The sequence below is a fragment of the Phallusia mammillata genome, chromosome 5, assembly GCF_965637545.1.
Source record: "Phallusia mammillata chromosome 5, kaPhaMamm4.hap1.1, whole genome shotgun sequence".
In the NCBI taxonomy this organism is placed as follows: Eukaryota; Metazoa; Chordata; class Ascidiacea; order Phlebobranchia; family Ascidiidae; genus Phallusia; species Phallusia mammillata.
Genome location: NC_137256.1, coordinates 15,675,615 through 15,688,883, shown reverse-complemented (window position 1 = coordinate 15,688,883; position 13,269 = coordinate 15,675,615). Strand labels below are relative to the sequence as shown.

At 39.2% G+C, this 13,269-nt stretch overlaps 2 protein-coding genes across 2 annotated transcripts; one reads left to right on the top strand and one right to left on the bottom strand.

Moving 5' to 3' along the window:
* Positions 1-465: 465 nt before the first annotated feature.
* On the top strand, positions 466-3,483 carry LOC145228970 (ras-related GTP-binding protein A-like). Its single transcript, XM_080094198.1, has 9 exons — positions 466-563; positions 661-760; positions 833-899; positions 1,020-1,242; positions 1,309-1,404; positions 1,506-1,598; positions 2,760-2,881; positions 3,069-3,184; positions 3,242-3,483. The coding sequence occupies exons 1-9, from the start codon at positions 552-554 to the stop codon at positions 3,340-3,342; spliced, it is 930 nt and encodes a 309-aa protein (XP_079950324.1). The 5' UTR covers positions 466-551; the 3' UTR covers positions 3,343-3,483.
* Positions 3,484-3,560: 77 nt separating this feature from the next.
* Positions 3,561-7,023, bottom strand: LOC145228971 (spliceosome-associated protein CWC15 homolog). The gene is made up of 5 exons (XM_080094199.1): positions 5,560-7,023; positions 5,058-5,234; positions 4,383-4,481; positions 4,159-4,265; positions 3,561-3,882 (listed from the first exon to the last, which is right to left on the bottom strand). Exons 1-5 carry the CDS (start codon positions 5,701-5,703, stop codon positions 3,756-3,758), a joined length of 654 nt encoding a protein of 217 aa, XP_079950325.1. The 5' UTR covers positions 5,704-7,023; the 3' UTR covers positions 3,561-3,755.
* Positions 7,024-13,269: the final 6,246 nt, after the last annotated feature.

Below are 13,269 nucleotides of genomic sequence, written 5' to 3'. Positions count from 1 at the left end.
ATGCCGGTGAACATGTTGAACATCACTGCATATACGTATTATTGCTAAGTTCAATCAAGAAATACAGCTCCACACTTGGTAAAAATACTTTTAGCGAACCCGTCTCCCGTGTGTGGCGGCTTGGACGCATAATAAGCGTTAATATTTTATTTTTTTTCTGTCATGTCTTTGCTACATAATTTTATGACATCCATTAGAAACAATTCATACTTGCGCGAACAAAAAAGGAAATGACAAGCTTAAGCTTAGTAAAGAGAAATGCTATTACGCGTTTCGCATGACTGAATGCCAGTCTGGTGACTGCCCGTGTGGTGAGTGACCGGTGACTTTATGCAACCAAAATTACCAAACCAACCCTTGGCTGAGGCGCTGAGCTTGCACTTTGTCTTTGTTGAGAAAGATAGGAATCAACAGTTCAACACATAACAAATCCATTGGGATTTTGCTATTCACGGTTACATTTGGTTGACCATCCATAACCTATGTTTTTCAGGAAATAGAAGTCTGTAATTTTGAAGTTTAAATTGTAAAGTAAGGTGATTGTTAAAAAAATGAAAAAAAAGGTATGTTATGTTTTTTTAATTTGTGCATTAAACCCAGCGGCAAATAAAAGTTCCGTTAAATGATATCAGGCTTTTGTTCACTAAACCTCTTTTTTAGGTTTTGTTGATGGGCAAGTCTGGATCAGGCAAGACCAGCATGAGATCTATTATTTTTGCGAACTACATAGCTAGAGACACCAGGCGTCTTGGGGCTACAAGTATGGTTGCAGTTTTTCTTACTACTTAAAGGTCAATTAAGATATTTTCCAATATGTTTATTTTTACTACAGTTGATGTGGAACATTCACATGTTCGATTCTTAGGCAATTTGGTACTCAATTTATGGGACTGTGGAGGGTAAGTAAAACAGTTTTATCATCCAGTTTGCAGCAAACCTACAAAGATTTTATGTGTAATGTTTGGTAAAAGCAAAATGGTTTAAGGATTTCTGAAACTTTTCGTTACCTTCATTTGTAGACAAGAAGCTTTTATGGAAAACTACTTTGCAAGTCAACGGGACAATATCTTTCGAAATGTTGAGGTTTTAATCTATGTATTTGATGTTGAAAGCAGAGAACTTGACCGTGATATGCATTATTATCAAACTTGTTTGGAAGCCATTCTTAAAACATCTCCAGAAGCTAAAATTTTCTGTCTAATTCACAAGATGGATTTAGTCCAGGAAGATCAGCGTGATGTGGTATAGTTCGCTGCAAATGTAAATATGCTGGTTAAGTAGTTACCTGTAACTTTTTCATTTGAGTAGGTTTTTCATGCAAGAGAAGATGATCTTGTTCGTCTTTCAAAGCCACTTGAGTGTTCATGCTTTAAGACATCTATTTGGGATGAAACACTTTACAAAGTATTTTCTTTTAAAACCTTATTATTGTAAAAAAATTATTGGGAAATTGAAGTATAATTTATGGAAAAAATACCGCATGTAACAGTATGTTTTCTTACCAGGCATGGTCAAGTATAATGTACCAATTAATACCAAATGTCCGGGAGCTAGAACTGAACCTTGCACGTTTTGCTGAAATCATTAATGCGGATGAGGCAAGTAAAACCTGTTGTCCTTTTTAACACGTTGACTGCCAAGGGATATTCCTATGTTGTGCTCAATTTTGCCAAATATGTTTTCGTGACTTTCTGAAATCAGGAAGTCGAAATACTTTTCTTCGCTGGTGCCATGCTTATGAGTTCGTAGGTAACATGCTGATGTAGGGTGTCTCGGTGTTGCCACAACGCATCCACGACGTTAGTTCGAGACGCCAGCTCGTTTTAACCGCATTACAATCAGGGCTGCCAATGAGAATTTCAACAAAACCCAAGACTCACAGCAAAATAACCCAAGAATTTAAACAAAAACCCAAGATTACAAAATGTGGTTAGAAATGCAATTAATTAAGAAATTTACTCGTTTCATTGAAAAAATTTTGACAATTTACTGTCCGGAAATGCAACTTTACAAACTGGTAGAAAATGGTCAATGCAAGCAAAGGGAATATTATGTTCAATAAAATATGCAGCAATCGCCAGTTCACTCTTGGCTATTTGATGATCATCATCTGTTTTCTTTTTCATAAAATTAGTAATGTCTACAGTATATTTAGCAGCTTAAAAACTTCTTTGATGGTTAGCAGAGTTTTTATGTTTAACAAACATCGATTGATTTGCATTTTAAGTGTAATATTACAGCACCTACAATAGCTTAAAACGCTATCTTTAGAATCTTGAATCAGCCATCTTTAACTACTTCTTTCAATCATTCTTCTTTAAAACTCATAGCATACCATTTTTTCTTTTTCGGTGGAGTAGATTTTGGCCTAAACAGTGCAGCTAACTGAAAAACTTTTCTCGTTAAAATAGTTGTTACATTTATTTATTTCATCAATAGGACTCAAAAACCAAGAATTGCTATAATTTTCAAAATAAAACCCAAGACGTCAAGTAAAAACCCAAGATCTTGGGGCAAAACCCAAGCTTTGGCAGCCCTGATTACAATCGAATAAGTCTACTACGAGTATACTCGTATCTGGCAAGCCTGGCTAGATCGGCAACTACGAGATAACTCGAAGTTGGCAGTCAACGTGTTAATAGCTTTATTCCAGAATCATTTTTTTTTGTAGCAGACAATAAAATAAAGATTAGGTTACATATTCTAGAATTGTTGTGAAAAAGATTTGCTGCAAAGTGACACTTCTCTATGGTTTTAAGGTGCTTCTTTTTGAAAAAGCTACATTTCTGGTTATATCACATAATGAAAGAAGGGAGCACAAAGACATTCACAGATTTGAAAAAATCAGCAATATTATAAAGCAATTCAAACTAAGTTGCAGGTAACATTTTGAGCTAAAGACTGTGAATCATTGTGTTATCTTCTTGATATGATTGTTGCCAAAAATACTTTTGGAAACATACACTTCACATTCCTAACATAAATAACTGTTGTTGCATTTTCTTGGTTTAGGAGGCTTTCTATTTTGACATAATTTCACTTACTAATTGTTACATTTTTGTTTGCAGTAAAGTTGCAGCTGCATTCCAAAGTATGGAAGTCAGGAACAAACATTTTGCAGCCTTTATTGAAATGTTTACCTCCAACACATATGTAATGGTCATCATGTCTGATACAACAATTCGTAAGTGTTTACAGATTTTTTTGAAAAATAGACAAACTAAAGTTGTAATGTCTTCAGCTTCTGAGCTTACATTGATTAACATACGCAACGCCCGGAAACATTTTGAAAAATTGGAGCGTCTGGACAGAAATCGGTTGGAAGCCAGGCATTGGAAATGATTCATTTGCAAATAATGCCTTGCCATCGCTGCTAATATTGAGCCCTAAAGGATGATTCATCTACTGCATTCACTGTGTTACTGTTTTTATTATGTTGTGTGGTATCATTTTTATCTCAAGAATGTTAAGCTGATCTCTGCATTGTTGATCTGTATGTACTTCCATTCAAAACTGGATCAATACCCTGAATGACAGATATACATGATTTTTCATAAAGGTGCTGTTGCAAATATGTTTATTATGTAAATGGCATGTTTGGAAAACAATGAAAAACAGAAAGCAAAAATGCAGTTCATTTTGATGTCTGGGATTCATACCATATCCGATCACCTTGTGATGGAAGGGAAATATGGTTTGGTCAACTCTTTGAAGAAAACAAGTGCCATCTCATGTGTCAAACCAATATTTGGGCATCATTTCACATACTTGTCCATAAACTTTTTGTGAAATTCAGATCGAAGTGTGTCATTAACAAAATGTTGCTTTAACTTGTCTGATTCCCCACGGGCACAATTTTTAAAAACTACATCATCGTCCCATCTAAAAAAATATATTCTTGTATATAATCAGTTCATTATTATGACAACTTTACTCAGCAGTACACGCTAAAGAAAGTATTTTCAGTAATTTTAATCTACCCTAAACTGGGTCAGGAACCATCAACATTGTTACAGTAAATTCTTGGGTGAAATGAAAGCAAAATAAATTCAGCATTCCCTATCTATGGTAGCAAATGTAATTTTCAACTGTTTAATAACACTACACCTAAAAACTTTGTCCCTGTTTAAAACTAGTTCTTATGGATTAAACTACTACCTTCTCTTAACTGCAAAATTTTGATTTGATGATCCAGTTAAAAGGGGATTTCCACTTAAAATATTTTCTGTTCGAATGCGCTCTTGTTCTTCTTTACGCTCTTGTTCCTGTTAAATTGTTTTATGAATAAGTTTAAAAGTATTTGTAGCATTAAACCTAAAAAACAGCAAATTACCCCTAAATTAGGGGTATATTTGTTATTGGTGTTTCCAAAATGCACCTACTAGTTTAGCAGTCTCCTCTGCTCTTTCTTTTTTAATTCTATTAAGTTCTGCTAAAAGTTCAGCTGTGTCATCTTCTGAATCATTTGAATCATCACTGTCCTATATTTCAAAGAAGGTAAACCGATAATGAAAGATGTAAAAAGTGCACAGATTGCATCAGTAAGTTCAAGCTATTGGGCAATTTCTTTCCAATCTGGCTAAGCTTGTACAGTATAAATTATAGCAAACTTTTTTTTAGTGGGTTGGCATTTTTATTGCTTGTATTTCATCTTTACTCAAAATAATTCCCTTGCGTTTTGAACATTAGTTCAATGAAAACATTTGGATGAGATTAATTTTCATATCTTTACACAGCAATAAAATATAATTGTTCCTGTAAGCAGAAACAAATGGGTTTCAATCAGCAATAAGTTTCTTTAGTTGTTATGAAATGCATTTGGATTCATAGAAATAATCCATACTCCAATTGGTATAAAATTTAGGGTACATTAAATCAAACATTACATAATGCTTTTATAGTCATTTTTAAATTCTCATGTTTGGGGTTAACCAATGGGCTGAAGCGCATAACTTAAGGTACCATTAAATTGAGTTTAAAGTTGCTGTAGCATCTAAAGAAACTTAATGTTATGCTACAAATTTTGTTAGTACAATTTGATCCTAGTTTAAGCTTACACTATCAATTGGATCATCTGCATCCAAATTGGCAGCAGAAACTTGATCAAGTCTTTGTTTTTTTTGGCTATCACGAGATTGCCTCGAGTCAAATGATCTTTTGTCACCTCGTGAAGATCTTTCTCTTTCATCAAGTTCAATTCGCAGGTCACGACTTCGGATGTCATCAGGGGCATTCTTAACATCAAACAGTCATATTATTGCAATGATTAACTGAAGTTACACATAAGTTTTATCCCAAATAGTTTTTAATCACTGTACACCATTAAATGTACTTTTATAAAGAATACATGTAGATAATTGAAGATTGCATGACTTCATGTGAAGTAATATGTTAGTTTTCAGGACACTGTTTGAATTAATGCACTTGCCCTTATCCAAAATGTCCAATAAGCAACCCCAGACCTACATGTTTTGTTTACATCTTATTTTAAACATATTTCAATGTAATCAACAAAGTTTTACTTCGGAGCTGACTATTTACTGCAGATAAAACATTTACCTGGCCAGTTTGTCTATATTTTAACTTTGTGTGACTTGGTAAATCCCTACTGGAATATTGCTTGGATAATTTTCCCAAATCACTTTCACCACGAGCAGTACCACCTTTTGCAGGGGCAAAGGTGGCTCTATGAGCTGTTGACATGGTACACTTTATGTATAAGCAGATTCTACACTTTATACCTAAAATGTTCTGTGATTTAGCCGTTACGTTTGTATTACATTAGCTTAAAACAATATAATAAAAATTTTATACTTAGGTGCATAATAATACAACATACAGCTTAAGCAGAGTATGAACAGGGCAGAACACAGGTGAATTAAGATTTAGTATTGATTTTTAAATCCATCCATGCAGTTTATAAGTTAAACCTCAATAAATAACTTTTGGTTGTCAAAAAGGTCTCAACCAGCAATATTTTTGTACATCTTTTGCACACAGTTGTAACTGTCTTGTAGAGCATAATTCAAAACATGCCAACATTAAAGATAAACAGAGTGGTTGTGCGGTAAAACATGCTGACATAACGAAAATATCAAAAATACTTTCAATTTAATCTCTTGCTTTGACCTCGATATGAAGCAGTCAAGCTGAGAATGACCATTTAAAGACCAATTATCTTGGCTTTCGGAGAAGTCAAGTTCACTTTTTCACCTTTAAGATGCACTCAATGTTTTGCCTGACATACACAAACCCGAAGTAGGGTCACGTCTAAAACTGCGGGCCCACTTGGATCACTTGGCCCGCTTGGCCCAGCACTTGGCCCGCCTCATGTAATTGAAAAACTGCGGGCCCGCTTGGCCCGCTCCTCGCCAGTATAAAAACTGCAGGCCCACTATATCCATTGCTTGTCGCATCTCTCGCAAGGAAAAACTGCGGGCCCACTATATCCATTGCTTAGCCCGTCTCTCGCAAGTATAAAAACTGCAGGCCTACTATATCCATTGCTTGTTGCATCTCTCGCAAGAAAAACTGCGGGCCCACTATATCCATGGCTTGACCCGTCTCTCGCAAGTATAAAAAATGCGGGCCCACTATATACAGTGCTTGTCGCATCTCTCGCAAGTAAAAACTGCGGGCCCACTATATCCATTGCTTAGCCCGTCTCTCGCAAATATAAAAACTGCAGGCCCACTATATCCATTGCTTGTCGCATCTCTCGCAAGGAAAAACTGCGGGCCCACTATATCCATTGCTTAGCCCGTCTCTCGCAAGTATAAAAACTGCAGGCCCACTATATCCATTGCTTGTCGCATCTCTCGCAAGTAAAAACTGCGGGCCCACTATATCCATTGCTTGTCGCATCTCTCGCAAGTAAAAACTGCGGGCCCACTATATCCATTGCTATGATTGCTTAGCCCGTCTCTCGCAAGTATAAAAACTGCAGGCCCACTATATCCATTGCTTGTCGCATCTCTCGCAAGTAAAAACTGAGGGCCCACTATATCCATTGCTTGTCGCGTCTCTCGCAAGGAAAAACTGCGGGCCGCACGCCTGTCACATGTCATTAAATTTTGATTTCGATCAGATCTGAACGGCAAATAAGGTGAAAAAATGCATCATAATTGCTATTATTTGTTTTGGGCACAAAATCGCCATTACGACCAATTTTGGACAATCAGTTGACGTCAATTTTTTTTCATCATTTAATGAGCACTAGGCTAATGAAAAACAAAACACGTACAAACGAACATGAAATGAAACAAAACAATTTTTAAAGAATAATCCTGGACATGATTTACTGTCGGGCTGTTGTCTTGTGTGGCCGTTTTCTTTGTCGTTGGTTTATTTTTTTATCCGCTATCTTAGGAGGCAACGGGGTTAGGAGAGTATCGTTGTCTATAGGTTGTTGTTTAGGCATGTGATTAAGAAAATTATTAAAGTGCGATGTTTTTTCAGCCGTGGATTTTTCCTGCCAGTCAAAAAGTTTCATCTCAAAAGTTTCAAATCCAGAAGCCAGGTGGAACGGACCTGTTCGCACAAAGGCCTTTTTCACATCAGAATATTGGCTCATTGCCAACCCATAGATAATTTCGATGAGATTTGGAAGCTTATTTTGTTTCCACTCGGCCTTCACCTTGATGATATGGTTCATGGACTCGGCATTGTTGTTGGTCCAGAGTCGGCCCACCAGGTGCCGCACAGCCCAAACGTTTTGCTTTATAATGGGCAAAAACCCCGAATGGAGGGCAGGAACTTGGCCGAATGGTCCGGCGCGCCTGACCCATATACAGACATAAAAACCCTGATCGGGATTCGTCCCCGGGAGAGTCCTGGGTTCGAACCCCGTGAAAAAAAAAAAAAAAAAAAAACCCGAATGGTCCGGCGCGCCTGACCTATATACAGACATAAAAAACCCTGATCGGGATTCGTCCCCGGGAGAGTCCTGGGTTCAAACCCCGTGAAAAAAAAAAACTGTGTCTAACATATAGGCTAGTTCTCAACATTTGGCCACTTGGCAAAGAAAGACAGCATGTTGTCCTCTTTCTTTGAAAACTCCACCTCATCTTTGCTGTGTAACAAAGAATAAAACTCTTTTCTGATCTCATTTTTCATTTCTTTTGTTGTTCCTGCTTTCTCTCCAACATACCTTTCCAAGTTTTCGAGCAAGTGCTTGCTGCAAAGCACATGTTTACATCCATGAAATGCATGTAGGCCTGCCTTATGCATCGCTTTTTCGTCATCTGATCCAAACAATATTTTATTATAGCAGCTAGATCCTAATACCGAACTGAGGTGTCCGAAGAAATCAAAGTAAGTTGCAAAATCCGAACGGTTGTGAAGGAAAATTGGCCCAAGAAATATCGGATTGCTGCCGGTTGCGGTTCTAATCACACTTTTGTTTTTGAATGTAGTAATTGTTGCATGAATTTTGCCTAAATTATAGGTTTTGTCGGCGCAAAAAACTGTTTCGCTGGTCAAACAAAATCTTTTGACATCACAAATTTGTTCATCTGTGTACAGTTGAACGGACACCGGGGCATTCTTGCTGTGTATAACCCGCCTCACAAACGGATGAGAAACGGCCATGTTAATAACAGCTAGTACTTCGTCCGTATAGCTTCGAGGTGATGGTGACATAGCCTACCTTGCTTTTCTTTTTTGTCGTTTACCTTCTTTCGATGCAGTTGCGCCAGGTCTCTTGGTCCTTCAGCAGTTTCCGTGGTTTTTAATTGTAATTCGTCATAAAGAGCTTTGGCACATTTTCCTGCTCCTAAATCTTTTCCCATTTTTTCAAAAGCTCTGGATTCGTCCGCACATAAATGTGTTTTTCATTTTTGGCATTACCATGTGCGATGTGTCCTGGGTGGGTTCCTAAATACTCAGCAAGTCCAAAATGATTGCTTCTTTTGAATCTTTTATCCACGATATTTTCCGTTTAAAAGTTTCATCAGCCTTCAATCTGCCGTAATAGGTTCCTAACTCTACAATGTCGGATACGTCCGGCTGCGGATTAAGTGGCGTGCAAATGCCTGTTCGTCCATTTCGAGTGCAAAATTTTTCGTTAGAGAGTCTGATGCAAACTAATGAGTCGTCTTTTCTCCAGTATTTAATACTCGAATTGTTTGTTTTTGTCCATGCCCCACAGTCATCAGCAAATCTTTTTCTGATATTTGCCTTACTTCGATCAACATTTATTTGATTGTCAAAAATGTAATACATGTTGTTTTTATTTCCCTTCGGAATGGTCTGGTGACATGAAGTCGATGTCGTCAAAAGCTTGAGAGCTTCGCGGGTTGGGAAAAAACTTTCAAGCAAAAGTTTTCCTGTTTTGTTACCTATCAAATTTGTACTTTCTTCTGCTACATGGTCATCCTCCTCTCCTTTCTGTTCCGTATCACTTTGTAAGTCATCCCTATTCTGATCCTCATCTTCTTTCTGTTCTTTATCACTTTGTAAGTCATCCATATTCTGATCCTCATCTCCTTTCTGTTCCTTATCACATTGTAAGTCATCCCTATTCTGATCCTCATCTCCTTTCTGTTCCTTATCACATTGTAAGTCATCCCTATTCTGATCCTCATCTTCTTTCTGTTCTTTATCACTTTGTAAGTCATCCCTATTCTGATCCTCATCTCCTTTCTGTTCCTTATCACATTGTAAGTCATCCCTATTCTGATCCTCATCTTCTTTCTGTTCCTTATCACTTTGTAAGTCATCCCTATTCTGATCCTCATCTCCTTTCTGTTCCTTATCACTTTGTAAGTCATCCCTATTTTCCTCTCTTTTTACCAAATTGTTCAATTTACAAATTGCAACAAAGTGGTTCGGTATCCACATCGTTGTGGATCGTTCAGATACTCTTGACCACATGATAGTTATTGGTTTGCTTTCAAATGATTTGACCGCAAAAGTGCGATGCACTATAGGAACAGTTTGGTCTGCTGGGCCGTTGCAAGGGGGGTAAATGCTTTTAATTGGTCGCCCAATAACAGCGGACAGAGCGAGAATTGTCCAGGCACTGGAATATGCCCCAATTACCGCACAGGCTTTACATGCCTCTTCAATAGATGGCGACACGAAAAGTAATTCCTTAGCTAAATCGTGCTCCTTGTATAGGTTCAGATTTGTTGTCATTTCAATGCAGGTGCGTGCTTTTAATTCCACCGCCATTTCAAGATTGCCACAAATGCAAATCGAAGCGGCGTTAAACAAGCAATTACCATCGACAACTGTCGCAATTGCTTTCCATGATTTATCTATAAGGTTAAACTTTGTCAACAAACTTTGTGAGTATTCGTCGCACCTCATGTTTTGGCTATCAAAATGTGGCACCTGAAGTTTACCTCTTAAAAAAAAACCTTCCATTACAGCGCACTTTTTAAGCGCAGCAATTCCATCTTTGGACGCCTGAAAATGCAGAAAATGTTGCGCATTATGCATTGTAAAAGTAAACACACGAAACGTTAACAGTAAGGAACAAATATGAGTTTTTTAATGGGATTGCTATTTGTGACCTTTTTATCAATCGCAACAATTATTTTACGCAATCAAATAGTTAATACATACAGTAAATTGTTCACCGCCGTTACCGTACGTACCGTGCCTAGCCGCAGAAGTGAGGCCAAAAAGTTGAAACGACCACCGGGCAAGCTTCTGCATGACGGACAGATAAAAGGATATTTCGAACTTTTCCGAATAATATTAAAAACAGTGTCGGACAAACGGAGACAATTGTGGTGAAACCATTGACAACAGATTTCGCAAAGAACAGACGCTTGGTTTCTGCGACTGCACGGAGATTTGCAATTCCCACAAGGCCGCAGTGGCTTACCTGGCATTGTATTTTACAAGTTATAGCTTTAAATTAAATCAAACACATATTGGTTAGATTTTTCTAGCCAATGCCTTGTCGCATTGGAATGCTTGGAAGACCAGCTTGATTCGCTTTAACGCCTTCAATATGCCTGGCGTACTATGATTTACATATTGGTTTTGTTAGGCTTGTTTTCTTCAACGACACGTACAACACTGCTTGTAGCACAAGTAAAACTCTTATTCAGGATTTAATTTGTTTATTGCAACATCCAATATACCTTGCCCAACGACCATTGAAACAATGCACCAACTCAGAACAGTCATACAGCAGGAACATTAAACAGTTGTGACGTTGTAATGCAGACAATTAATAAGAGAAAAAATGGGATAAGTGGGCCCGCAGTTTTTTCTTGCGAGAGATGCGACAAGCACTGTATATAGTGGCCCGCAGTTTTTCTTTGCGAGAAACGCGAAAAGCACTGGATACAGTGGGCCCACAGTTTTTATATTTGCGAGAGACGCGACAAGCACTGGATATAGTGGCCCGCAGTTTTTCCTTGCGAGAGACGCGACAAGCACTGTATATAGTGGCCCGCAGTTTTTCTTTGCGAGAAACGCGACAAGCACTGGATATGGTGGGCCCGCAGTTTTTCCTTGCGAGAGACGCGACAAGCACTGGATACAGTGGGCCCGCAGTTTTTACACTAGCGAGGGGCGCGACAAGCACTGTGTATAGTGGCCCGCAGTTTTTCCTTGCGAGAGATGCGACAAGCACTGTATATAGTGGCCCGCAGTTTTTCTTTGCGAGAAGCGCGACAAGCACTGGAACAGTGGGCCCACAGTTTTTATATTTGCGAGAGATGCGACAAGCACTGGATATAGCGGGCCCGCAGTTTTTCCTTGCGAGAGACGGGCCAAGCAATGGATATAGTGGGCCGCAGTTTTTCTTTGCGAGAAACGCAACAAGCACTGGAACAGTGGGCCCACAGTTTTTATATTTGCGAGAGATGCGACAAGCACTGGATATAGCGGGCCCGCAATTTTTCCTTGCGAGAGACGGGCCAAGCAATGGATATAGTGGGCCGCAGTTTTTCTTTGCGAGAAACGCGACAAGCACTGGATACAGTGGGCCCACAGTTTTTATATTTGCGAGAGATGCGACAAGCACTGTATATAGTGGCCCGCAGTTTTTCTTTGCGAGAAACGCGACAAGCACTGGATAAAGTGGGCCCACAGTTTTTATATTTGCGAGAGACGCGACAAGCACTGGATATAGTGGGCCCGCAGTTTTTCCTTGCGAGAGATGCGACAAGCACTGTATATAGTGGCCCGCAGTTTTTCTTTGCGAGAAACGCGACAAGCACTGGATACAGTGGACCCACAGTTTTTATATTTGCGAGAGATGCGACAAGCACTGGATATAGCGGGCCCGCAGTTTTTCCTTGCGAGAGACGGGCCAAGCAATGGATATAGCGGGCCCGCAGTTTTTCCTTGCGAGAGACGGGCCAAGCAATGGATATAGTGGGCCGCAGTTTTTCTTTGCGAGAAACGCGACAAGCACTGGATACAGTGGGCCCACAGTTTTTATATTTGCGAGAGACGCGACAAGCACTGGATATAAGTGGCCCGCAGTTTTTCCTTGCGAGAGACGCGACAAGCACTGGATATAGTGGGCCCGCAGTTTTTATACTTGCGAGAAGCGGGCCAAGCGGGCCCGCAGTTTTTCAATTGCACGAGGCGGGCCAAGTGCTGGGCCAAGCGGGCCAAGTGGGCCCGTAGTTTTAAACGTGACCGCCCGAAGTATGTTCATCGACATGAAATCACGCCTAAGGTGTGAAACCTTTGCCAAAACTGAAAATGCGTGTGATAACTTGATAAAATTGCATGACATTGCTGCTAGCGCTAGGGTCCCTCTATTTCTCGACTTTTTCGTTTCTCGAGAAATTCTGAAAAGTCTCGAAATTTTTATTTTGGCCGATTTTCATTGGCTTTTTGTTTATAATACGTGAAGTAATTTTTCTCAAGAAATTGTTACTTATTTTTCGAGAATTGAGACTCGATTTTTTCGAGATTTCTCGAAAAGGAACTCTAATTTGGAACACTATATACGGATCTGTTCATAAGTTTAATGGTAAAAATAACGGCCCAAATAGACGTAAAAAGCGACATGCTTTATATCACTGATGATGGCATGAGCATGGCAACGCAAAGTTTTTGACATTATACACGGTCTTTCGCACCCATCCATACGGTCAACACGCAAACTTGTCGCTTCAAAGTTTGTTTGGCACGGCTTAAAATGCCAAGTTGGCCTTTGGGCAAAACAGTGTGTCCGCTGTCAGAAGGCAAAAGTCCAACGCCACGTCCGTGCGCCTCTAGCAAGCTACCCGCCCTGCTATGCACGCTTTCAGCATCTCAACGTCGACATTGTTGGACCGCTTGCACCTTCGC